Source organism: Oryza sativa, chromosome 9 (assembly GCF_034140825.1).
Source record: "Oryza sativa Japonica Group chromosome 9, ASM3414082v1".
In the NCBI taxonomy this organism is placed as follows: Eukaryota; Viridiplantae; Streptophyta; class Magnoliopsida; order Poales; family Poaceae; genus Oryza; species Oryza sativa.
In genome coordinates this window covers 20,831,539-20,855,339 of record NC_089043.1, presented here as the reverse complement: position 1 = coordinate 20,855,339, position 23,801 = coordinate 20,831,539, and the positions used below count along the sequence as shown (strand labels likewise).

The 23,801-nt window shown below is 42.5% G+C and overlaps 3 protein-coding genes across 3 annotated transcripts; 1 reads left to right on the top strand and 2 right to left on the bottom strand.

Annotated features, from left to right (window-relative positions):
* Nucleotides 1–641: 641 nt before the first annotated feature.
* LOC4347184 (uncharacterized) lies at nt 642–4,240 on the bottom strand. Its single transcript, XM_015795968.3, has 8 exons — nt 3,970–4,240; nt 2,938–2,989; nt 2,683–2,731; nt 2,076–2,171; nt 1,790–1,843; nt 1,625–1,690; nt 1,321–1,399; nt 642–1,183 (listed from the first exon to the last, which is right to left on the bottom strand). Exons 1-8 carry the CDS (start codon nt 4,162–4,164, stop codon nt 1,106–1,108), a joined length of 669 nt encoding a protein of 222 aa, XP_015651454.1. The 5' UTR covers nt 4,165–4,240; the 3' UTR covers nt 642–1,105.
* Nucleotides 4,241–7,579: 3,339 nt separating this feature from the next.
* Nucleotides 7,580–13,579, top strand: LOC4347183 (ATP-dependent DNA helicase DDM1). The gene is made up of 15 exons (XM_015756135.3): nt 7,580–7,736; nt 7,911–8,055; nt 8,164–8,658; nt 8,752–8,853; nt 9,573–9,919; nt 9,988–10,174; nt 10,266–10,441; nt 11,210–11,466; nt 11,554–11,658; nt 11,741–11,835; nt 11,943–12,062; nt 12,243–12,362; nt 12,653–12,751; nt 12,827–12,928; nt 13,024–13,579. Exons 2-15 carry the CDS (start codon nt 7,951–7,953, stop codon nt 13,249–13,251), a joined length of 2,538 nt encoding a protein of 845 aa, XP_015611621.1. The 5' UTR covers nt 7,580–7,736; nt 7,911–7,950; the 3' UTR covers nt 13,252–13,579.
* Nucleotides 13,580–16,626: 3,047 nt separating this feature from the next.
* Nucleotides 16,627–20,126, bottom strand: LOC4347182 (probable GTP diphosphokinase RSH3, chloroplastic). The gene is made up of 6 exons (NM_001422771.1): nt 19,206–20,126; nt 18,917–19,102; nt 18,000–18,460; nt 17,739–17,897; nt 17,310–17,661; nt 16,627–17,215 (listed from the first exon to the last, which is right to left on the bottom strand). The coding sequence occupies exons 1-6, from the start codon at nt 19,878–19,880 to the stop codon at nt 16,922–16,924; spliced, it is 2,127 nt and encodes a 708-aa protein (NP_001409700.1). The 5' UTR covers nt 19,881–20,126; the 3' UTR covers nt 16,627–16,921.
* Nucleotides 20,127–23,801: the final 3,675 nt, after the last annotated feature.

Here is a 23,801-nt window from a genome sequence, read left to right as displayed (position 1 = left end):
GCTGCACTCACTCTGAGAAAAGAAACCGATAATGTGCCGGCGATCGGGGATGGATACGGCTCTCCGCTCCTCCTGGCTCGGAGCCCATGTGGCAGCCTGTACAGATTCGTGAAGAAAAAAAATACAGATGTATTGTCATAAGATTTTAAGAGCCCGTTTTAAAAGTCACATCGTTTATCAGTTTAAAAAATATGCTAACGAAATTGAGAAAAATCGAGGGTGGCCAACTGACGAAAGGTCAGAGTGACAACATTGTTAGGTTGGATGCACTGCACCAATATAGCTGCAGATCATCGGATGGGCAGAAACATCAGCAGAGATAGGGATTGGCATCAAGCTACAGTGCAGGCACCCATTCTTGCAAGATTGCTGACAAGAGTATGGAGAGGGATTCATGGCTATGGGAATGGGGAGGTTACTACCTTAGCTTCCAACCCACCCTCTCCAAGAAGCCATGGAAATCATCAGCTTGTTGATAGTTGCATCCATGTGACAGCAGCAAATGCAGGCAATGCAGCTGATTTTAACGGAGAAACGACTGTGCATTGAGCAGTGAAGTGAAGGAAGTTCTTCAGAGGAAACAAACGTGCTGGCTGTGGAACAGCCTATTGATCTTACAAATTACAGTAGTCAAGAGAGGCTCGCCAGAAGCATCAATGTGTATTGATTCAAAAGGTTTTCTTTGTCAAGATTCCAGAACAAACTTTCTTTGTTTTACAATGTCTGCACGCACCAAGGAACATGAAAACACACACAACTCCCCAAGGATCATGTTACAGGAATATGTACAGTTGTACACTGAAGATGTTCCAGATTATGAACGATTAACGAATGAAGCACCAGGTTGCAGACTTGCAGGTGAATTATGTAAATGAGAATTGAGAATAGCTACTCATACAAGAATACATGGAAACCTGTTTTCAAAAACAAACACATGGTACCGAGAGAACCATAGTTTTGAAGAGCTAAGCCAATTAATAGTAAAGTGGAAGCCACATTACTGATTGCATAAAGGTTCACTTCCGCAATGTGAGGAGGAACCCAATCTTTTTATTTCACCAGTGTTCTTGGTCTTCTATGTGATTCTTCAGCAGCGACAGGTGTATTACGCCCAAAGTATTGTTAATCCAAAGAACAGTAGAGCAGCAAGTGCAAAACAGAACCCAACAATTGTAGCAAATGCCTGCATGGTGATAAATATGAAGCAACAGACATTAGAAGACTGATATTTAAATCTTAAATCTAGCATGTAGTTTCCCCTCTCGTTCCCGGTTTAACTGCTCCCCATTGGGATAACAAAGCAAGAGATGAGTATTTTACCTTTCCTTCTGATTTGAAGTTGAACCTGACTGTGAACCATCTTAGCCCTCTATCAACAAAAGGAGCCAATGCAAGTGCCCTATTGTACACCAAACAAGTCATCTCTCAGAACAGAAACTAGTCAGTTTTGACAGCAATACATGTTCTATAAAATTTCAAAAGGTACATCTGACATCTGAGAATGTAATTCAAGGTAATATTGAAAAGTATGAAAAAAATACTCGGCTGATCCAGAAAAAAAATCCTATAAATGATCACTAAATTTGCTGAGTTTTAGAAACCAGTCCTATGAAAGTAAACTCACCCTCCTGCTCGAAAAATTTTAGTAACTTGACTGCCAGCCCATACCATTGCCATCAACTTGAGGAATCTGCTTTTAGTAACACAAAACTAATTAAGATCAGAAAACCCTGTGTGCACGTGCTTGCGTGCATGCGTGCGCGGGATGGGGGTTGGTTGCAGCTATTACCTCTCTACTGCCGCAGCATAACCCATCTTACCAGGAGCAGGAGAAAAAATAAACCTGAAAAAGTAAGTCATTCAGTTATTCTCTTTTCCATCTGATGGCCCGAATAAATGTGCAGTCGTTTGACCCTGTGGAAATGCTGAGCTACCAACTGAACCCTCTTTCTCATGACCAACATATCAACCACTTTACACTTGACCAACATTCTTACACAGGTGAACGTTCCAGATGTGTAACACCAAGATAAAAATTAATGATCCATCACAGTACCAATCACTGACTTACTTACCAAACTAATAAAAATGTCGTGACATAATAGACGGTATTTAGTAGTCCATATGACAAAACACCAGCAGCACCATACCTCTTTAGTCTTTCAAGCAAGCTGACACAGAAGCAGTGTAGATAATGGTTATAAGTTGTAATATTAGCACTGTAAAATGAATATGCCATTCCAAGCACAGTTATCATAATTCACGAAAATATCTGAAAGCCTGAATTTCAAATATATTAGTTTCATTCTCAACAAGAAGTGTGCATGCAAAATGCTTCTATATCCAGTTTGCATCTGAAATCATTAACCCAGTGCCAATACAAGTTTTGCTCATAAGCTCTGTAAGGTGTTTCCTTCTGCCAACAGTTATTTCAATTAAACATTAACAGCAGATTGTTGCTTATAATCACAAGAAGCAAGATAGACCCAAGATCATCGACTTCAGTGAGGTATTCACTCATGCAATACAATTTGGTGCAAAGTGCAAGCTCCAGCCAAAATTTCTAATGAGACATTGCATTTCATGAAACAAATGTGCCTAAATGCTATGCCATAGAAATTTAGATAGCGAACAACAGTGGTATCATTATTAGTCATTGGATTTACAGTTAGCTGTGAATACTCTTTAGAGGAGAAACTCCTTGTTGAGTATTTGCCATGATTTATCGAACCTGTACGACAGAAAAAAATAGTTCAGCTCTAAAAGAACACATGCAAGTTGAAGAATAAAATTGGGCCTATTCGGTGTGACTTGGCAGCCAGCAGCTACAGTAGCAATATACAATTTCTACTGTAGCCGCTGCAGCAGCAGCGCTGCACAGCCGTTGTAGTTGGCCAGCCAAACACACCCAATAAGTGCACAGCGCAAACATCATACCAGTGGAGCCTCCTTGTGACTGCTCGGTTCCTTCAGTATTAAACACTTCAATCTAACAAGGAAATGCAGCCAAGTTAATTTTTATTTCAATCACATTTACTCAACCTCAAAAGTTGTTTTTTAACCAGTGTTTCTTTTTTACACTAAGAGTTCATGCCCAATAGTTTTTTTCCTTAAATAATTATGTATTTAGATTTGCAAAAAAAGAATAATAATAAGCCCATTGCACCAGTGTTACATTGGCTAGATAAGTTTGTAAAATGAAAATGCACTTCCATATTCCGAAGGTATAAACAAGCTGTTCTCTGCACATAACAAAACTGCAACTAATTTCAGCAATCAACATTTCCTCTAATCTCACCGCAACATAAATCCTCTTTTAGCTTCACCACACAAATGCCAGAATGATCATCTTCAGATATCAGTAAGCAGCCAACACGTGTGTGCTTGCTTCAAGCATTATATAGAAAATTCTCAGTTAACGTTCTTACAACAAGACCACTCATCTTTTTTAGTAAAGTCAACCAGAGACCATTACTGTGGTTTTACGTCTAAACCTAACTTTGCTTGCAAATTTTCTTGGCGGCTACTTTTTTTTCCCTTGTTATGCACCAGTTCCTTTTTTTTCTGACAGGTGGTTCCTCTTTCAAAAGCAGAATAACTGAATGATGCCTACATTGATATACTGCCAGAATCATTCCTGATATAAAGAAAATTAGATACTAACCCTGTCCAACAGGACCAACCCATACTCCCATTTCTACAGAATAACCCTTTTCCGCATCTCTATCGGTGTGCCACATTTACACTAACAACATGAGCCTAAAACGAACGCCCAGCATCAATTTTGGCAACTGGCATGACCCTATGTGTGACGAACGACCCACATTTCGCTTTCCTGTAGTTCACACAGAAAATTCGATAATACAGCTAGCGAGAGCATTCTTCCCAATCTAGCCAAATCCAAAGCGAACCCGCGCAGCACCGTTCGATTAAAAACCGAGTAAACGAAACGAAAAGAAGCCGCTCTACCTTGCCAGGGTCTTGGGAGCACCGGACGAGAGGCGATGCTGGTGGACGCCGCCGGAAGGAGACGGAGGAAACCCTAGAGGCGTCGCCGAGCGAGCCAAGGCCGCAGATGGATGTAGGGAAGGAGGAGGAGGAGGCACTGCTGGCGGCCTGAGAAGGCCGGAGCCGGGCGGTGGGCGGCGGCGCCGGGGAAGCCATGTCTCACCCCCGAGCCCACGCGTCGCGGACTCGCGGTCAAGCTCGTCACAGCTCGTCCGTGGATTAGCGCATCTCCCCCCCCCCCCCCCCCCCCCCCTCTTTCTTTTTGTTTTTCTCCTTTCTGTATTTTTCTTGTTCTAATTAAAAATGGAAGAAGAAACGCGACCACCCTCTTTATGAGCTCGTGACTACGTAGTTCAGAGTATTTTATAAAATATGGATATGTTTGGTAATCCCTCTATTCCTAAATAGAAGGCGTAGCTATATTTTATTAACGTTTCAGAATATAGGGCGGTATTTACTTTTGCTCCCGTTTGATGTGCATGCAAGCATTGAAAACTATCATCTCCTCTCCTATTCCTATGCATGCAGAAGATATCGGGTCAACAAGCAGTGTTGGCGATTGGTTGCAGGCAAAGTGAATGAAGCGTAAATGAGACAAAAATTAATCACTGCAATTGGTATTTATACTATTTCTTGGTCTCTGTGTTGTGAACAGTTACGCCTTGTATTAAGTAATGGAGGGAGTATAACGCAAGCTTCTAATAAATTTAACTTATATAGTGCTGGAGTTCAATTAAACATAGTATAGATTCAATAAAAACTGAAGCGGAACAGAATAGTTCTGAAAAATTGTGCTAGAGTGCAAAGCGGGGAAAAGGCACCTCTAATTCCCACTAGATTCTAGATTATAGTGCTATCCATTGTTTTTCATCGGCACTACATGAAGAATATCGCAGCCCTACCCCTTCTATTCCCACTTGCACTATCTTGAGCGGTGACTCCGATCCCCAACCCAACCTCGTCTCATCTTGCCTTCTCTCTCGCAACATAGAAAGAAGGGGAGGGTAAGAGAAGTTGGTGCATGACGGCGGTGAAGGTGGTTCCCTCCCTCACTTGGTCATTGTCACCCACCAGTCAATTGCGCATCGGAGAGGCCTTGTTTGACGAGTGTGTGGATCAGAGGGTGTGGGACCACGTGGGGCGCTGGCTCACCCAATGTGTTTATTCGCATGAGAGGCCTTATTTGACGAGTGCCAGCTACACAGATAAGTCTAGATTGGACGTAATGATGCCCAATCTTTAAAGATGACAAGGTGATTTCCACCTTGGCTGGATCAGTTTACATTTATGACACCTTCATCTGTATTTGATTTTGTCTTTTCTCCAACTCAAAATCTCTTCGTTTTCTTGGATTCAATTTGTCTTACCATAAACAGAACATGTGTGTTAGCCCTAATTTGTTCATAAGATTGGGTTTGGGGAGGGATTTTTGGTTAGCTTTGTTCATATGTTCATGGTTCCATCTTTATTGCCTTGTTACTGAATGTTGTGTGTCTGATTCGGTTCATTTCTTTGGTTACATCTTTATTGCCTTGTTACTGTATGTTGTGTGTCTGATTCAGTTCGTTTCTTTGGGAGAGATGAGCGAAGGGCACGCAGGGGTAGGTTGGAACGTGAGCGAAGCGGACACTTGCGCGACGGACGAAAACATACTATACGCCTGCTTAGTTGGTGAAATGAAATTTTTTGGGTGTCACATCGAACGTTTGACCGGATATCGGAAGGGGTTTTCGGACACGAATGAAAAAACTAATTTCATAACTCGTCTGTAAACCGCGAAACGAATCTTTTGAGCCTAATTAATAAGTCATTAGCACATGTGGGTTACTTTAGCACTTATGGCAAATTATGGAATAATTAGACTCAAAAGATTCATCTGCAATTAGTTTTTTTAATCTACATTTAGTGATCCATACATATCTTCAAAGATTCGATGTGATGTTTTTGGGAAAAACTTTTTGGAACTAAACATGCCATAAAGAGAACTTCCAATGTATAATTCTGTAGTTCATGTATTGTAAGAGAGCAATGTATCAGTTGTATCACATTTTGAACATTTATGTGTTGTCTAATTATTATGTGAGCATATTTTTGTATGAAATTATATATGTACCACATATTAACATTTTAAATGTATTGGTAGCTTCTTTTTTTTTCTTTTGTGAGAAAATTTGTACAGTATTAAGAGCAAAATTTTGAATGCACGCATACGTCTATAATTTTGTGCACCTAAATATTGGGAGGAGTATTATTCTCCTGTCAAAAAAAGTGTATTAGGGGGTGTTTAGTTCCAACACAAAAATTTTATACCTTGTCACATCGAACGTTTGAACACCTGCATAAAATATTAAATACAGGCTAAAAAATAACTAATTTCACAAATTGCGACTAATTTGCGAGACGAATCTTTTGAGCCTAATTGCTCCATGATTTGACAATGTGGTGCTATATTAAATATTTGCTAACAACGAATTAATTAAGTTTAATAAATTCGTCTCGCAGTTTACAGGTGGATTCTGTAATTTGTTTGGTTATTAGACTACGTTTAATACTTCAAATGTGTGTCAGTATATCCGATGTGATACGGCAAAATTTTTTACCTCTAAGATGTAAACACAGCCTTATTATAGAAAAAAAAGAGTACTCTCTCTATCCAAAAAGAATCAACGGACAACATGCTGTGTTTTTCCCCACCATTCCCAACTCACCTTCATTGTGTTCCGCACGCACATTTTAAAACTGTTAAACGATACTTTTTCGCAAAGAAATAGTTTCTATACAAAAGTATTAATTAAATTTATAAAAGTACCAAATACTTAATTGAAAAAAATATGTCGCTCTATTTTATGTGCGCCTATCTCCCGAACACGGTCTTATCCAAATTAAAATTTTGACCCAAGGACATAGATATTCAAATTAAGGCCTGGTTTACTTCCCAAAAATTTTCTAAAAACATCACATCGAATCTTTGGACACATGCATGGAGCATTAAAATATAGATTAAAAAACTAATTGCACAGTTATGGGGGGAATCGCAAGACGATCTCTTGAGTCTAATTAGTCCATGATTAGTCGTAAGTGCTACGATACCCACAAGTGCTAATGGTAGATTAATTAGGCTCAAAAGATTCGTCTCGTGGTTTCCAGACGAGTTATGAATTAGTTTTTTCAAATATACGATGTTACATCACATTTTTTCCCCCGAACTAAGGGCCCCTTTGAATCACAGGAACGAAAAAACGGAGGAATAGGAAAAACATAGAATTCTGGTAGGAATACAAGTGTAAAATAGAGGATTGCAAAACATAGAAAAAAACATAGGAATGACCGTTTGATTGAGCCGCAGGAAAAACATAGGAATTTGAGGAGGGATAAAATTTCCTTTGAATTAAATGGGGGGGGGGGTAAACAGCCTCAAGTACACAGGACTGTAGCCACTCACCTCCCAGATAGTGTGGCCTGGGCCCACACACTTCAATTTTTGAACCGTTGCACGCCATCTCCCGAAGGAGTGGGTCCCACCACCCAGTGCAGGTCCCAAAGTGGGAGCGCAACACGGCTTTTCCCCTTCATTCCCGTCCCCTATATGCGTTCAAAAGAAAAACCTCCCATCTCGTCTCCCCCCTCCTCCGCCTCCGCCGCGCCGGCCGCCGATCTCCATCTCCTCGCGAGCAGGGAGCGCGGCAGGGGCGCCGTCGTCCTGCTGCTTCCCGCCACAATCCTGGCTGGTGAGCATTCCGCATCCTCTCTTTTTCTCTCGCCCACTTTTTTTCTCGATCTTTTCTTTTCTTGGAGTGTCGAGTTCACGTGCGTTAAACCCTAGCTTCTCTAGCGTTTCCTATTGATTTGCCTTAACATTAATACGAGTACTAACGGCTTGTTTTTGTTTGTTCTCCAAAAAGTTTGGAGGGGCGGTTTAAGAAGGTTCATCTGACCCCCACAATGTCGGAAGTTAGATCCGTCCCTGGGATGAAGGTGGAAGCATCCCCGGCCGCGGCCGCCGCTGCCACCGTGGATTCCCCGACATCCGTTCTGGAGGATGATGAGGTGATTTATTTGTGAATGCCTTTTTTTTTTTCAGATATCTCTATTTCTGTTTTATGCTTCCGCATTTCGGGTTTTTTTTGGTTGACGTTGAGTTGTTGTTGTTAGAAGATTTCTGAATGTAAGAATGGGGATGTCTTGGATACCACCGAGGCGATTAAGCAAGAGGAGGATCATCTCGATGTGCTTATTGAGGAGAAAGTTGATGGTTTTGTGGATGCAAGTTCTTCCCTGAATGTGGAACCTGCGGCTAACAACAGTGATTTGTCACCTCTCACTGTGCCGGTGAAGGAAGAAGGTCAGTTATTGGAGCCTGTCAAGGAGGAAAAAGCTGATGATTTTGTGGATGCAGTTCCATCTCTACCGATTGACCTTGAGGCCAAGAATGGTGATGCATCCCTCATCACTGATGCGATGAAGGAGGAGGAAGAGAAGTTGCACGACGCCCGGGTTAAGGCTGAAGAAGAAGAGGTAGCACGGAAGAGGGAAGAGGCTGCAAGACTTGCTTTTGATCCAAATGCACGTTTTAACAAGTTGGACGAGCTACTATCACAGACACAACTCTATTCAGAATTTCTACTTGAGAAGATGGAAACGATCGCTGATGTATGTATTGTTTCTCCACGCGCCACATGACTCTTTTTGCTTCTTCCTATGCTTTATTTGATTTTTCTGTTGATGGTTGTGCTGTTGGCTAAGGTGGAGGGCGTCCAAACTCATGCTGAAGAGGAGCCAGTAGAAGAGAAGAAGAATGGGCGTGGCAGAAAGAGGAAAGCTACTTCTGCACCAAAGTACAATGATGTGAGTTCTAGCTTCATACATGGAGTAATTTGGTTTCCTATATTCTAAATTAATGGGATATGCTTATGTTGACCTTGCTCATCTGGATTTCAAATAGTACTAATGTTGCCAGTTTTTCAATATTTACTAAATAGCTTTCCACCTGTAGTACATTGTTAGAAAATCATAATTAGAAGGGGTGTTTAAAGACTCGCCATAACACATTTGCAACCGCCTTCTTCTGGTACCCTGATATTTTTAGGGGTTTGAATGTGGGGCACAAATTTGTGGCAAATGTTAGCGATTAGTATATCAATCAAATAGGCTCTTTTGACTGTTAGATAGTGAACCAGGAGGTTAGAGAAGCAAGAAAATACCAGAGTAAAATGCTCAATACTAGTGAGTGTCAGAGGAAAATCACCTTATATATGTTATTACTATCTTGCTAATTAGAGGTTGTTTATTCATGAATGCTGAAGATAGAGGGACACCGTATGAAGGAAAAAAGTTTAAAAACCATTAACTTTTGCTTGTGCCTTATATTTTTGGGCTTGTTTCAAATTTCTCTAGAACCATGCACACTTATTCAGAATTTCAGATCCTTTCGTAGGATCAATTATATTATTTAAGTGAATAGCTTGCTCAGTGTTCTGTATGAATGTGGCAACTTGTTTTATACATAGATCAAAATTTCAAGCAAACCATTTCATTTCTAACCGACAAAATAAAATATTGTTCAGAAAAAAGCCAAGAAAGCAGTGGCAGTCATGCTTACAAGATCTCATGAAGATTGCTCACCTGAGGATTGTACTCTCACAGAAGAAGAAAGGTGGGAAAAAGAGCAAGCCAGACTTGTTCCTCTAATGACTGGCGGGAAGTTGAAGTCCTACCAGATAAAGGGTGTTAAGTGGTTAATATCACTTTGGCAGAATGGGCTTAATGGGATATTGGCTGATCAAATGGGCCTTGGGAAAACAATACAGACTATCGGTTTTCTTGCCCATCTCAAGGGGAAGGGTCTTGATGGTCCATACCTGATAATTGCTCCCCTATCCACTCTCTCAAACTGGGTGAACGAGATCTCAAGGTAACATATCCATATTATTCTTTCATTATCCTTGATTGATATTCTTAAGTGAAGCTGCTTGCTTTCAGGTTTGTTCCATCTATGACTGGTCTGATTTATCATGGGGACAAAGCAGCCCGGGCAGAGATAAGGAGAAAATTCATGCCCAAAACCACTGGCCCAGATTTTCCATTAATCGTAACTTCCTATGAGATGGCTATGTCAGATGCAAAGCATCTTGCTCACTATAAGTGGAAGTATGTTATTGTGGATGAGGTACATGGAGAAACCTTGCAATTAGTTATCATCCTTCTGGTTTTCTGTTTTAGTTTTGTATTTACATGTTTACTTCGATGGCTTTTTCCAGGGGCATCGGCTAAAGAATTCCAAGTGTTTATTATTAAGGGAGCTAAAGCGCCTGCCAATGGATAATAAGCTCCTTTTGACTGGAACTCCTCTTCAGAATAATCTAGCAGAACTGTGGTCCCTGCTGAACTTCATTTTGCCTGATATATTCTCTTCACACCAAGAATTTGAGTCATGGTATTATTCATTTTGCTGATAATAGTACCACCCTTTCCCCATATATACCTTCACTAGTGCGGTTTGTGCTTTTATAGTCTCACGTCTCAGCACTGAAATACAAATATGATAGTAACTGAAGATTTTCATACCATGCAATCATTCCTATAACCATCTTAACCTTTCCGGCAAATAATTGTTAGTCTCACGTTTGAATCATTTCCTGACTGTTTATTGTCAACTTGTTCATTTGTGTATGCATTGAGCAGAGCAGATATTCTTTTTCTCAAGTCGAGACATTTGTCAGCATCTGTCTGGGTCCTTGAGGGCTAGCAATTTGGTCAAAACAATGTAAAAGAACCTCTTAAACTGCTTAACAGCAATTTCAATTATATTCCCATCAACTAACCCTGTCTATATATATGTTATTCCATTAGTTTGTTGCTACTCTTAAGACATTGCTTTAATTTTTCTCATTGCCTTTACTTATGAAGTGTAAAGTTGAATGCCCTATGTGTTGTTGTGAGTATGCATATTATTTTGTATGTGGTGTCTGCTAATGTGTCTTTTGAATATTAGCAGAAATTTATGCTGTACACCTACTGATTTCTATGGTGTACTGACATGATATTTTACTTTTGCGTCTACCATTGACTATTTAGATGGATTTTGCTGCGATTAACATGTTTGATCATTCTTTGCTACAAAGAATATACTAATGCATTTTAGGTACCCTATGCATTAAAATTGATTTGTTTTGCCTGCATTGGCCTTACGAGTGCCATACAGGTTTGACTTTTCTGCGAAAGGAGGTGAAGAAGAACAAGAGGATAGTGAAGAGAAGAGAAAAGTCGATGTTGTTTCAAAGCTTCATGCCATATTGCGCCCGTTCCTTCTAAGGCGGATGAAGGAGGATGTAGAGCATATGCTTCCACGAAAGAAAGAGATAATCATTTACGCTAACATGACTGACCATCAGAAACAAATCCAGAATCACTTGGTTGAACAAACATTTGATCAATACCTGCATGAAAAATCAGAAATTGGTATGGATGCTTGTACACCTAGTCTCCTACACACACATTCCTGTAGGCTTGACAAGTTAATCTGACAAGTGCTGAGGAATATTGCAGTTCTGCGGAAACCTGGCATTAAGGCAAAGCTAAATAATCTGTTAATTCAGTTGAGGAAAAATTGCAACCATCCTGATCTTCTGGAGTCTGCGTATGACTCATCAGGTTGTTCCACATTGGACATCTGTTATCAATTGATTCACATGCTCGTTTCCTAACACTTATTTGCTTTATTGTCTTTCTGTAGGTCTGTATCCACCTGTTGAGAAGCTCTTGGAACAGTGCGGCAAATTTCAGCTCTTGAACAGATTGCTAAGTTTGCTGCTTGCACGGAAGCACAAGGTATATTGTTCTCTCCTATTCTGTTTAATTCAGGGATTACATTAATGCAAATGCTAGCTCGAACTCTTTAAGGAAAAAAACTAGACCTCAACCGGTATTTTGTGTAGGTTCTAATATTTTCACAGTGGACAAAAGTTTTGGACATTATCGAGTACTACTTGGAAACAAAAGGCCTTCAGGTTTGCCGAATTGATGGGAGTGTTAAGTTGGAAGAGAGGAGGAGGCAGGTAAAGCAGGCTGTGCCAGTGCATTACTGATTACTACTTGGCGTGTAAAGTTCTAGACGCATATACGTTGACTATACTATCCTAAAATACAATTAGGATTCTCATTTTTCGCCATGTTACCTTTTAACATCCATTTTTAGTCTAATACTGTTCTCACCATTTTGTGCACTACTCTTGCAGATAGCAGAATTTAATGACTTGAACAGCAGCATGAATATCTTTATTCTAAGCACACGGGCTGGCGGGCTTGGTATCAATCTTACTTCAGCGGATACCTGTATCCTATATGATAGTGACTGGGTAATTCCCTATTGATATTATTGTATTTCTTCAGGCTAAATATTCATATTACAGCAAGAACATTACAAGATGTTTTTGCACGCCGCCTGCCTGTTTGAATGGGTGGAATGTAGGCACGTAGCGACTTCTTCGCTCCTGCCTACTGTAACTTTACTTAAAATTAGCTAACTGCCTGTTTGAATGGGTGGAATGTAGGCATGTAGTGACTTCTTCGCTCCTGCCTACTGTAACTTTACTTTCTATTAGCTGGTTTAGTTGTGATTTGTTAAACTTTTGCCATCATTCTGCAGAATCCTCAGATGGATTTGCAGGCCATGGATCGATGTCACCGGATTGGTCAAACACGCCCAGTTCACGTCTATCGGTTAGCAACATCACATTCTGTTGAGGTATGTTAGATGATCCTTTATCTTCAGACGTCGGCTAAACCTGTTGGATAGTTGCTCATCTTAATGATGTTGCAGGGCCGGATCATCAAGAAAGCATTTGGCAAGTTGAGGTTGGAGCATGTGGTGATCGGGAAGGGTCAGTTTGAACAAGACAGAGCCAAGCCTAATGCCCTAGATGTAATGTTTCTTTGTTTGGACTATTTTTGTACACTGAAAGAATGTCGACACCACGAAAATCCTCTCTGACAGTGACATTTCTTATGATTATGCAGGAAGCGGAGTTGCTGGCGCTGCTCAGGGACGAGCAGGGCGACGAGGACCGGATGATCCAGACGGACATCAGCGATGAGGACCTCCTGAAGGTGATGGACCGGAGCGACCTTACAGGCCCTCCTGCCAATGCCGACGCCGCCCCTCTCGTCCCCCTGAAGGGACCCGGCTGGGAGGTGGTGGTGCCGACGAAGAGCGGCGGCGGAATGCTGACGTCGCTCACCAGTTAGCTTCTTCATTCGCTCGCTGTTGCCGTCTATGCATGCCGACCGGGTGGGGTGCCTACTTCACCTGTGCTGATGAGACGATGCTTTTGTGATATACAATATCCCCCAAGTAATTGACTGACTGGGCGTTGCACTTGCACCTACTGACTAGGAGTAGGAGGTGATGTAGTAGTGTGCACTGTTATAGGCTCAGCTGCTGGAATTCATTTTGCAAGGCCAGAAGCCTTTTCCAGCAAGCCGTGCAAGGAAGTGGTTTTTGTCATGATACAATTGTCTACCCAGCTTATGTGTAAGCAAGCTATGCAATGCAATGCTATAAATAGTTTCTCAAGGTACAGAGTACACTATAGCAGCATCAAATGCTCAGACTTTACAATGATTGCCAGAATGCTATAGTAGTTCTACTGGGACTCGGGGGCCGGGGGGGCGGGGGGGTTAGTAGCTGACTTTCTCATGGTAATGCCGATAGCTTGAACTGGTATGCCAATTGTTCGAACCAATTATTTCTCATGGAAAAAGCTAAGGTACTTTAGGCCCTTCACAGTTCTCCTACAGCGCCAGCTCGGATTCACGCGTACGTGGCGCCAAGACCCGCACCTTTGCTCGGCTGCTTGCCCCCTAACTGGGAGACACGTGTTCTCACCGCAACAAGGGCGTGTGGCGAAGGAAACTCGCACTGTAGAAGTCGTTGCTTCGATTCGACGTGACCTTTTTCTCTACCTTTGCCTCCTTTTTCTCCACCTTCGCCTCCTCTTTCTCTACCTTCGCCGCCGCTCGTCCGGAGAGGTGAGGTGAGAGGGGAGCTGGCAAGGGAAGAGAAGAGAGACCAATCCATCGCCGGTCCAGATCCACGTTGCCGCCTCGGCCTCCTCAACCAGGCGTCGTCGTCGTCTCTGTCCTCTCACCGGCGAAGGGAGGAGGGGAGGCCAGTGATGGCGGAGGGAGGAGGGGAGGCCAGTGATGGCGAAGGGAGGAGGGGAGGCCAGTGATGGCGGAGGGAGGAGGGGAGGCCGGCGACGGCGGAGAGAGGAGGGGGCCTAGCTCGTCGACGGTGCGGGGATGACGAGAAGCGGCGCGTGGGGATGAGGAGAAAAGCGGCGCGTGGGCGTGACGCGTGAGGATAAGGAGGAAGGCGTGGGGTCACGAGACTGCGCCTTGCTGGAATGGGCCGGAGGCACGGCAAGCGTGCCTTGCACTGCTATTGCCCTTATTCGGCATGCTGTGGCTATGTTCTTTGCTACGACTCTACCTTTTCATAGTCTTGATGACAAAAAAAATATGTCATAATACTTTTGGATGGAGGGAGTACTAGGAATCTATTCGTATCTTGTAATGGGCTACGCCCACATAATAAGGAAAGAGCTACGAGACTCACTAAAGATAAAATATTGAATCCGGTGGTTACGCGAAACGTTCTGCACGTGGTGGGAGGAGATGGAATGAGGATGACTCTGTTTAAAGTAACAGAGATGATCTTGGGTTGTAAAAATTGCCTTTTTTTTAATAGGATGATTTAGGATGGTAAAAATCAACGTGGACTATTGACAACTAAGCTGGCAAGATCTAAACACATAGTATAAAAACATTGTAGAAACATTGGGTGTAACTTAGTATGTGTTTGGTTCAAGGGTTCTGATAGGTAGGGTTGGGTTATACCCATTTTTTCAGGATGTTGGTTTAGAGACATGTGGGATAGGATGGTGCTGACAGTGAATATTCTTCTAAGATCCGGGTTGGCTTGTTCTTTTAAAAAATGGTGGACCAATCCAATTCACTTTTTTCTTTTGCTAACATGTAGAAAAAATAGGAATATCTCTCATGCCAAACAAATATATTGGACCATCCTATCCAAAAAATAGGATGAGTTCAATCCGTCCCACCTTATCCCTAAATAACATATGGTTAGTGGAATATTGTTCTCTGCTGAATCTTCTAGAACTTGTATGGTTGGTGCGTACCACGATCAACGGGTAAATAAATTGCATGTATTCATAAACTTCTTCATGGCAAATCTGTGTCATCTAGAAAAGTACAAACTCTGCGGTTAATTTTACCTTCATATTTATTTTTCGAAAAAAAAAACCAAAACAACTGTTTGAAATGCAATGCCGAATTGCCGACTACGTAGAAAAAAAAAGAAACAAACAACTGTACCATACATAGGCCATTTGTCAATGTCCCATGCCAAGTCAAGCTCCTACACTGACCTAACCATAGTACGCATCCTTTACGAACACTACACGTGCATCTACACGTATACTCTCCCTCGAATTTTCGTCCTTGAGAGAAGATGAGACAAAAACCATTATTCCCATCCCAAAATCTTTATCTCCCTCGCGGTCGGGTCCACGTCGGAGTGGCGACAGCCGACGTGGCCTCGATATCACAAGTGGCAGCGAGCGCATGCACGCAAACGCAAGTGGCCCCCGTTGCTTGCTGCCGTGCTCGTTCGCTGCACCTGGCCGCTTCTCGACCTGTCCACGTCGACGGAAAGAAGACGCACCGGAGACAAAGGCTAGATGCATGCTCACGTTTCAACTGTAGCAGGCAACAGGCGACTCGTTCCTATCTTCTATAGCTGACTGGTATAGTGGTGGTATTCATCGTCATATCCGTTCAAAAAAGGTTCAAAGTACTTTGTTTAGAAAATTTAAAATTACAAGAAATGGTTGGTTGGTAGTGAGTTTTTGGTAACCTAAATGAGATTCTATAGCGACATTTTTATGATCCGAGTCAAAATATGCATTGTTTGGAAGAGCTGTGGATTTAGGAGAAGCTGCCTAAATAGGAACAAAATCTGCATTCAAATATTGCCAAACGGCATGACGCATTTTAGTTTTAGTTTCCATGTCAAATTTGAGCAAACCGAAGTTAATAGTGATTAGTGTACTAACAACGCGTCGTTTTTAAGTGAGAGTGATTATAGTGATAATTAACAGCAGCAATGAAATGGAAGTGAACATGTCCCAGGTGGCATATAGAGCCGTGAACAAAGGCTCCAGTCCAGCCACCGGCGGCACGCCGGCGACACCAACCACCAGCCCAAGCGTTCGGCAGCGGCGACGTCGGCAGCCACGCGTACAGTGGTTGGTCCCACAGCCGAGGATTCACCCCAAGACGCGGGATCCACTGGAACAAGAGGCCGGCCGTCTTCTTCCAGTCCAGCTACCCTCCTGCACCGGAAGATTCCACCGAGACACATTCACCTCGCCAGAAACGGACATCCCAAGATTCTGGTCCACACACACAGCTGCATGCTTGGAAGCCAAGCAGGCAGGCAGACACCGGCCAGCTGCCAGTAGCTGACGTCACTGCTGCTCTCACAGCAGCTCTGCCGTTGACAACTTGGCATTGCTTCCATCACAAAGATCTAAAACAAGGACACAGGTTGTAGATTCTGCTACAGCCTCCTCTCCACAAATCCTGGGAGAAGCTGGAACTACCTTGGAAAAGATTATACACTGTTTTTACTTTTACACATTGCAGCCTCCTGGGTCAAGCTAACAGACTCCAGGCAGCAGAACAGACTCCCCCCAGCTTACAGAACTTGGTGGGGGTGTTGTTCCGGTTTCTGCGGCTGCGAAGAATTAGGGTTGTATTTACAATGAATTGAATTAGGTTGGACAACATTGTACAATGATGCGGTGGGGCTGTTAAGATTGTCGAAGTACTGTCACCGCCTCGAGCTGCCACCCCGGGTGGCGAGGGCGAATCCGCCACGGTCGTACATGCGCTGAATCTCCTCCCGGTAATTGGGGAGCGACTCGTGAGGAAGGGCCGGTGTCAGCTCCACCACATCCCCCATGCTGAGCTTCCGGTTCAGATCGCTTATGGGCTCGTGGTTAACCTTCGGTCGCAGATCTTCCTTCATGGGGATGCGGTAGGGACTCCATCTTGGAGTGTTGGTCCCAACTCGATCCATGAGGTTCATTACAGTTGAGTTTGCTTGGAATTCTTGCACAGACATCTGGAATCACAGGGACAAACTTAGTGAGAACTATAATCAAAGGCGATACGGTTGCAATTTTCTAGGAATGGGTTTAACTGGAGACTGCGCTCACCTTGTCATGTTCCAGTAGGATGACAAATATCGGTCCATCATGGTCGCATTGCCGAGTATATGAGTAAGGGCAGTCTTCTGAATGCATGGGAAATGGACAGGGTGGCCTAATTGCATCACTGTCGCCTAGAGATGCAGGTCGTTCTTTGTTCATTGCTTCACATTGCCATGTAAGCACCCACCTAGCCCATTCCACCATCTGGAGTACAAAGGAGTGCCTACAGGTGCCTTCCTTGTACCTCCAGTGTGCTGCGAATCCATACTCAGCTTGCAGGTGCATCTCTTTTGTACGGATCTGGACTTCAAATGGGTGGACATTCTCGCTCATGACAACAGTGTGCAATGATCGATACCTGTAGAAAGCAAATCAGTGCAAAGTATAGCAGAAAGTGAATGAAGAATGGTCATATCAATGTTCAACTCAGCGTACCCATTTAATTTTGGACGAGATATGTAGTCCTTAAATCTTCCAGGAACTTGGGGCCATAGTTCATGAACAACATCAAGTGCTCGATAGCAATCTTCCTCCTTCTCAAACACGAGACGCAGGCCATGGATATCATGGATCTCATCCATTGTCAAATTCTTCCTGATAATGTGCGAAGACCAGTTAGCAGAAAGAAAGAAAAATGTGGTTCATCGTCAAGTTTTAAAACCGTAAATAATGCAAACAGAAAGCCTTGTAACATACTTTAGCATCTTGTTGTGAATACTGTATAGGCTTTTGTGCCTCCCAGAAAGATTGTGATATGAGAGGCCTGCATCCCTCAGACCTCTATCTAGTTTGTCCACAGCAGATGTGATTAGCACTTCGTCAAAGGATTTGGTTAGTTTAGATGATAGATCCTTGTGCTCTTCTGGATTCAGATGCTTGAAGCAAAGATTTTCCAACTGGTCTTTCCAGCTGGCAATCCCTAATCGATTAGCCAAAGGAACAAAGATCTCCATGGTCTCCTTAGCAAATCTTTGTTGTTTACCAAGAGGTAAAGCTTCCAAAGTTTTCATGTTATGCACACGGTCAGCTAATTTTATTAGAACTGCCCGTGCATCAGCCATTGCAAGAAGCATTGTGTGCAATCGATCTGCTTCAACAATCCTGCTTGCTGTGTTGTTATCACGAGCAAGTTTGCTCAAGTGGCTCAACTTTGAGACCTGAACATATTAGATATCAACCATTAGTTTTGCAACAATACAATCTATTTTCTCTGTACACAATGCTATGACGTATTTCACTAAATATATTGCCAATTGTCACAAATTCATCATATGAGAAATAATGCTACAGAGAAAGTGACCTTTTAATGCACTAGACTTAGTACCTAAGCTACTTAAATCATATCATAGAAGTCGTACATTGACCCCAAATGGAGGAACCTTTATTAGTGAGGGATGTAAAATATAGTTGTCTTACATTAGAAAAAATGCAGACACATGATAATTGACTTTAAGTATATAAAGGGATAAACCATGGTAATTCAGATCAAATAATTCAAGTTGGTCCTGTCAGCAGCGTGATAATCCAAAATAAGTTCAATGTTCATATTATAAAACTCATTAACCGATCCACTGGGAACAATTATCAAAATCCAAGGAAACTGGAACACGTACCCCCTCAACGAGATCGGCCACGCCGGCTCCGAACATGTGAAAGATGTGATCATAATCAATGAATGAATCGTCAATGGTGTCGTGCAGAAGCCCGGCGGAGACGACCGTCGAATTCGCCCCAATATTGGCCAGAAGCACGGCTGTCTCTACACAATGTTGCAAGTATGGATCGCCACTCGCCCGGGTCTAATCACAAATCACAAACTGAACAAGATAAGAGACTGATGCAGAAGCAATTCAAGTGTTCCAAGAACCAATAGCTAAAGATTGTGTAGCTCGCGGTTTTGACCTGGCCACGGTGAGCCTTCTCGGCCTCGAAGAAGGTCTTCACGACGAGCTCCTCGTGGAAGATGCGGTGGCGAGCCTGGGCGCCGGCGAGGAGCTCCCGGGCGCACGGCTCGCAGGCGGGGCTCGCCTCCGCGAGGTTCTCGTCGAGCTCGAACGCGAGCTCGCCGCCGCCGACCTCCGACCGCGGGCTGAGTGCCGGGGCGTAGTCAACGCAGGAGCCCAGCGCGTTGCGCACGAAGCCGGCGAAGAGGCGCTCGCGGTCGCGGTCGCGGCCGGCGAGCCACGACGCCGGCGGGCTGCGGGAGGCCGCCGGAGAGGACGACGGGCCCTGGAACACCGACACGGGGCTGTGGTGATGGTGGTGGTGGAGGTCACGCCACTTGAGCGGCGAGGACGAGTAGCCGCCGCCGCCGCCGGCGAAGGCGGGCTCGTCGGATCTATCTTGCCACAGCGCACCGAGCTCGTCGTGCGGCGGGGCACGAGGCGGCGAGGCCGCCGCGGCCGGGGAGGAGAAGAGGCAGGACAGCCCGCCCGCGGCGGCGGGCGGGCGGTGAGAGGTGGACGGCGGCGCGGTGGAGCAGGGCGGCGACGAGCCGCGGGAGCTCGGATCGAACTCCGACGAGTAGACGGCGCCCGGTGGTGGGCTGGTGTACAGGGAAATCGCCGGCAACGACATGGCCGCCTGACCCCGAGATCCCTCCGACGAGCTCGAAACACGCGAACTCGCAAACTAAAAAAAAAAAATCACGAATTTGATGTCTTGGCGAGGTGAACTCGGCGCATTCGGGGTTCCTGGACCAAAAATTGAATGAAAAATGGCCAAAATTCGGTCTTGGCGCGATTAAATTCGGCGGATTTGGATGCTGCCTCTCGCGGGACGAGCAACGGCAAGGGTAAGAAAGAAATTGGGGAAATCTTCTTCGCTCTTGTGACTTGTGAGCGTGTGGGGTTGCTTCTACTGCTGCGTTTGCGGTGTGGATTTTTGTGAGGAATCTGGGACCCTTTGCTCCCCAGTTATAGAAAGGCGGCCGGTTTCGAAATGACTCTATTGCCCCTGTCCGCGAGGAATCTTCTTCCATCAGTTTATTGCTTGAGCAATTAACCTTTGTTTAACCTCACATTTAACAAATATAAAAAATGCATATTCGTAAACAAATTAATTATCGGGCTAATCGATTGCAAAGGTTGGTGTCGCCTGGTTAGATAATTGGCATCAAACTCTGTAGTGGTGTTACTGTAACTACTACTTTAGGCCTAATCTTTGAACAAATCGAGATATGCCTTTTTGTTAAAGTTCTGCCCTATCCAAAACTTGATGCTCCATTGGCCAAAGATAATTGTGGTTGATGCGATGCCAGTTGCCCAACTGATAAACCAAGGGAACACAAATATCATCTCAAAGTCCTATCTGGAATGTACTAATCCACTAAGCCCGGGAGGAGCTAGTGGTGGTCATTTTCTAATCCATCCAGTATTTTTCTCCAGTGGCACTTATATGCATGAACCTTTTATTCGACAAGAACATTGGCAAATGCTTTTTATTTCGTATGATAAAATTCTCCACTAAGTAACATATTGGGAAAAAGATTATACCTAACACTGTAATCTTTGTATAGCCTTGTTTAATGATTGCCACTGGAAATAAAGAGCAGTTCGCGGCTCAAACTGAACCCAATCATCAGAGGCCACTATATATATATATTCCAAATTATGTAATGCTGTTTTAGTATTATTTAGTTTGAGCTTTCAAACATGTGCAGAACCAATCGAACAGCAGGTGCGGCACTGTTTGTAAAACGGGCAACGCGGGTCGCTTACATACATAGAATTAATTATAACAGGTACAGCTACTGATAGTGATTAGTACGATATTTAAGCGCCGCTGAAACGGTGACCTTCTCATGGCCTTTCAATAGAAGCTTCTTGCATGATCGTTTCTGCTTTCTACAATTCTACGACTAGTCCACTTTCTAGAGCATGGACTTCAGACTCCCAAGAAAGGGAAAATCACTATAAACATCTTTCCATGTAGTAGCACATTTTTTTTTCTCACTTATTTTAAACTATAAAGTGGGATAGAAACGGTAACATAAAATTTTTAACCAATCGAGTACTCTCTCCCGTAATAGGTTGATTATTTTTTAACGGAGGGAGTATTGTTTTATAAATTAATACTTCCTCCATTTCATAGTATATCGTTTTTACGTTTTCTCTAATCAAACTTTTTTATGTTTGACAAAATATATAGAAAAATTAGTGAACATCTATATTACTAAATTATCATATATTTTTTTTCTACAAACGACTAAGAAAAAATCAAAACAACTTATAATATAAAATTGGGGAAGTATTTTTTTTACCTTTTTGATTTTATCTGTATGTAAAATTTTAATTTCTTAAATTCCTTTCGACGTACTACAGTCGATGATAAATAGTTAAATTAGCAGGTATAGAAATTCCGGACCGACTAGAGTAGTTTCCGACAAATATTTTTCCGACGGGTTTTCATCCTTAGATGTAATAAATGAGATTTGAAATTGGGTGATGCTTCGTGTGCATTAACCAGTTTTTTTCTCCAATAAAAGTTAGATGAAGATTAAGATCACGTTTTTCAAATTGCTAAACGGTGTGTTTCGTCCGAACTTTCTATATGAAAGTTGCTCTAAAATATCATATTAATCTATTTTTTAAGTTTGTAATAATTAAAACTCAATCAATCATACATTAATACCACCTCGTTTTGCATAAAAAACTTAATCTTCATTTTCATTTTTAGGAAAAAAGAACATGTTTCGATCTTTATTTATTCTCTCTGTTTTGTCTTTACATTAACAATGGTTTACTCCCTCCGTCTCACAGAAAAATCAATTTAGTACCGGGCTTGATATGCATATATCTAGATTTGTTGTATTAGGATGTGTCACATTTAATACTAGGTTATTTCTTATGTGACGGATGCATGATCCAGAATAATACTTAATCCAGCCATAGGGCTTCGTTCATTTAAAGAAGTCCTCACCGAAAGATAAAACTACTCCTTTATTTATTTTAGAGTATATTTCACAGAACTTTTCAAACTATCATAAAACTATAAATTTAAATATATATACTTTATATAAATTTAAATATATATACTTTATATTAATAGTGAAATTTGGTAAGTCTGGAGTAATCATCGGCTTAGAGTCAGTATCGGCTTCAGAGTCCTGGCATTAGCCGATAAGAGTTATCAAGTCACCAGCAGTCGGATTCTTGGAGGATTCGGTTAAGGACATTAATCTATTCAAGGAACCTTATCCAGAAGAGACCGAGTTCAAGGAGGATGCGGCATGATAGTTTATCTATTAATTAGGAATAGTTTGTTAGTTTTCTTTTATCTTTAGGAAAATGTGTTTAGTGTCCGATAATTGCTTTATGTTTTCCTTTTATCCTTAGGAAAGTTTCTTTCTTATCCTACAAGGACTAGTATCTCCCCATGGGTATAAATATGTACACCCGGGGTCATTGTAAAAGAATCTCTCGATCAATACAACTACTCTCGACGCATTGCCACCCTCTTTACCGAGGTTTTTACTTATCATTCGGTAGAACTTGGCTCTTGACGCGGGGCTGCATCGGCTTTCGATCTCCGGCGAAGGGGTAAGCCCTATGTTCCACCGGTCCTGGTGAATCTATCGGCTACATTGGTATTGTTCAAGGCTGCATTGCTTCGATCTCTTGGATCGCTCTGGTTTGGTTGATATATTTGCCTACCTGATATCTCAATTCTATCTCTAATTGCATTGTGTTTAGAGACGCATCGGTTTAGTTGGAACTGTCTCGGTTAGGTCCGATCTTCTGTCTTAGCCGATATATCTCTACAATCACAATGCTGTTCTAAATAGATTTGTTATATCCATCACATTAGATAGATCAATCAGCTCATCGAGTATTAGATTATCATATACAATCTCATGCTGCATCGGTTAGGTTCGACCTACTAGATTGTTATTGATAATATAAGTCTTGTTAAGCCGATAGGTTCATGCTAATGTTTTATCGGGGTGCTAGCCGATAAGTTATCTAGACGTTGCATCGGCTTATAAGGATTGTATATATATAAGTTAGATTTAGCCGATGATAACAAATGTTTCATTGATCTATCTAATCTTGTGGATTTTATGACATCGGAACTTCAGCCGATGTATGCTTTAACTTTCGGATCAATATTTGTTCTATCATATCATTGTTAGCCGATTAGTTTCTACTGGATTATATTATTGTTATTTATCATCATCAGCCGATCGCCTTTATATCATTATCTACATTGAACATATAGCCGATTACTCAAAACTCTATCGTTATCGGCTAGTATCGGCATCGGCTGGGATTGCTCTATCGGCTTGTCAGCCGATCGGCTATTTGATCTACTGTTTACATATCTTGTCAGTTGTAGGATCAAACTGACTGGCACGCCCGCATCTCACCAAGATTTGGACCTGCACTGGAGCTAAACAGATCTCCAGACCAGTGTGTGCTTTTCGCGTCAACACATTATCAAACTATCACAAAACTATAAATTTAAATATATATGACATAACTACAAATTTAATGTCAA

What these genes read in the sequence shown, in the direction of transcription:
- LOC4347184 (XM_015795968.3), bottom strand. Translation starts at nt 4,164, where the DNA reads ATGGCTTCCCCGGCGCCGCCGCCCACCGCCCGGCTCCGGCCTTCTCAG. An exon ending in GTCACAAGGAGGCTCCACTG is followed by an intron (nt 2,732 to 2,937) that starts GTATGATGTTTG and finishes TCTGTCGTACAG; the next exon opens with GTTCGATAAATCATGGCAAA. An exon ending in ACTTCAAATCAGAAGGAAAG is followed by an intron (nt 1,184 to 1,320) that starts GTAAAATACTCA and finishes ATCACCATGCAG; the next exon opens with GCATTTGCTACAATTGTTGG.
- LOC4347183 (XM_015756135.3), top strand. Translation starts at nt 7,951, where the DNA reads ATGTCGGAAGTTAGATCCGTCCCTGGGATGAAGGTGGAAGCATCCCCG. An exon ending in AGATGGAAACGATCGCTGAT is followed by an intron (nt 8,659 to 8,751) that starts GTATGTATTGTT and finishes CTGTTGGCTAAG; the next exon opens with GTGGAGGGCGTCCAAACTCA. An exon ending in CCAAGCCTAATGCCCTAGAT is followed by an intron (nt 12,929 to 13,023) that starts GTAATGTTTCTT and finishes ATGATTATGCAG; the next exon opens with GAAGCGGAGTTGCTGGCGCT.
- LOC4347182 (NM_001422771.1), bottom strand. Translation starts at nt 19,880, where the DNA reads ATGTCGTTGCCGGCGATTTCCCTGTACACCAGCCCACCACCGGGCGCC. An exon ending in TGGCCGATCTCGTTGAGGGG is followed by an intron (nt 18,461 to 18,916) that starts GTACGTGTTCCA and finishes TAATATGTTCAG; the next exon opens with GTCTCAAAGTTGAGCCACTT. An exon ending in TCTCGTCCAAAATTAAATGG is followed by an intron (nt 17,662 to 17,738) that starts GTACGCTGAGTT and finishes TGCTTTCTACAG; the next exon opens with GTATCGATCATTGCACACTG.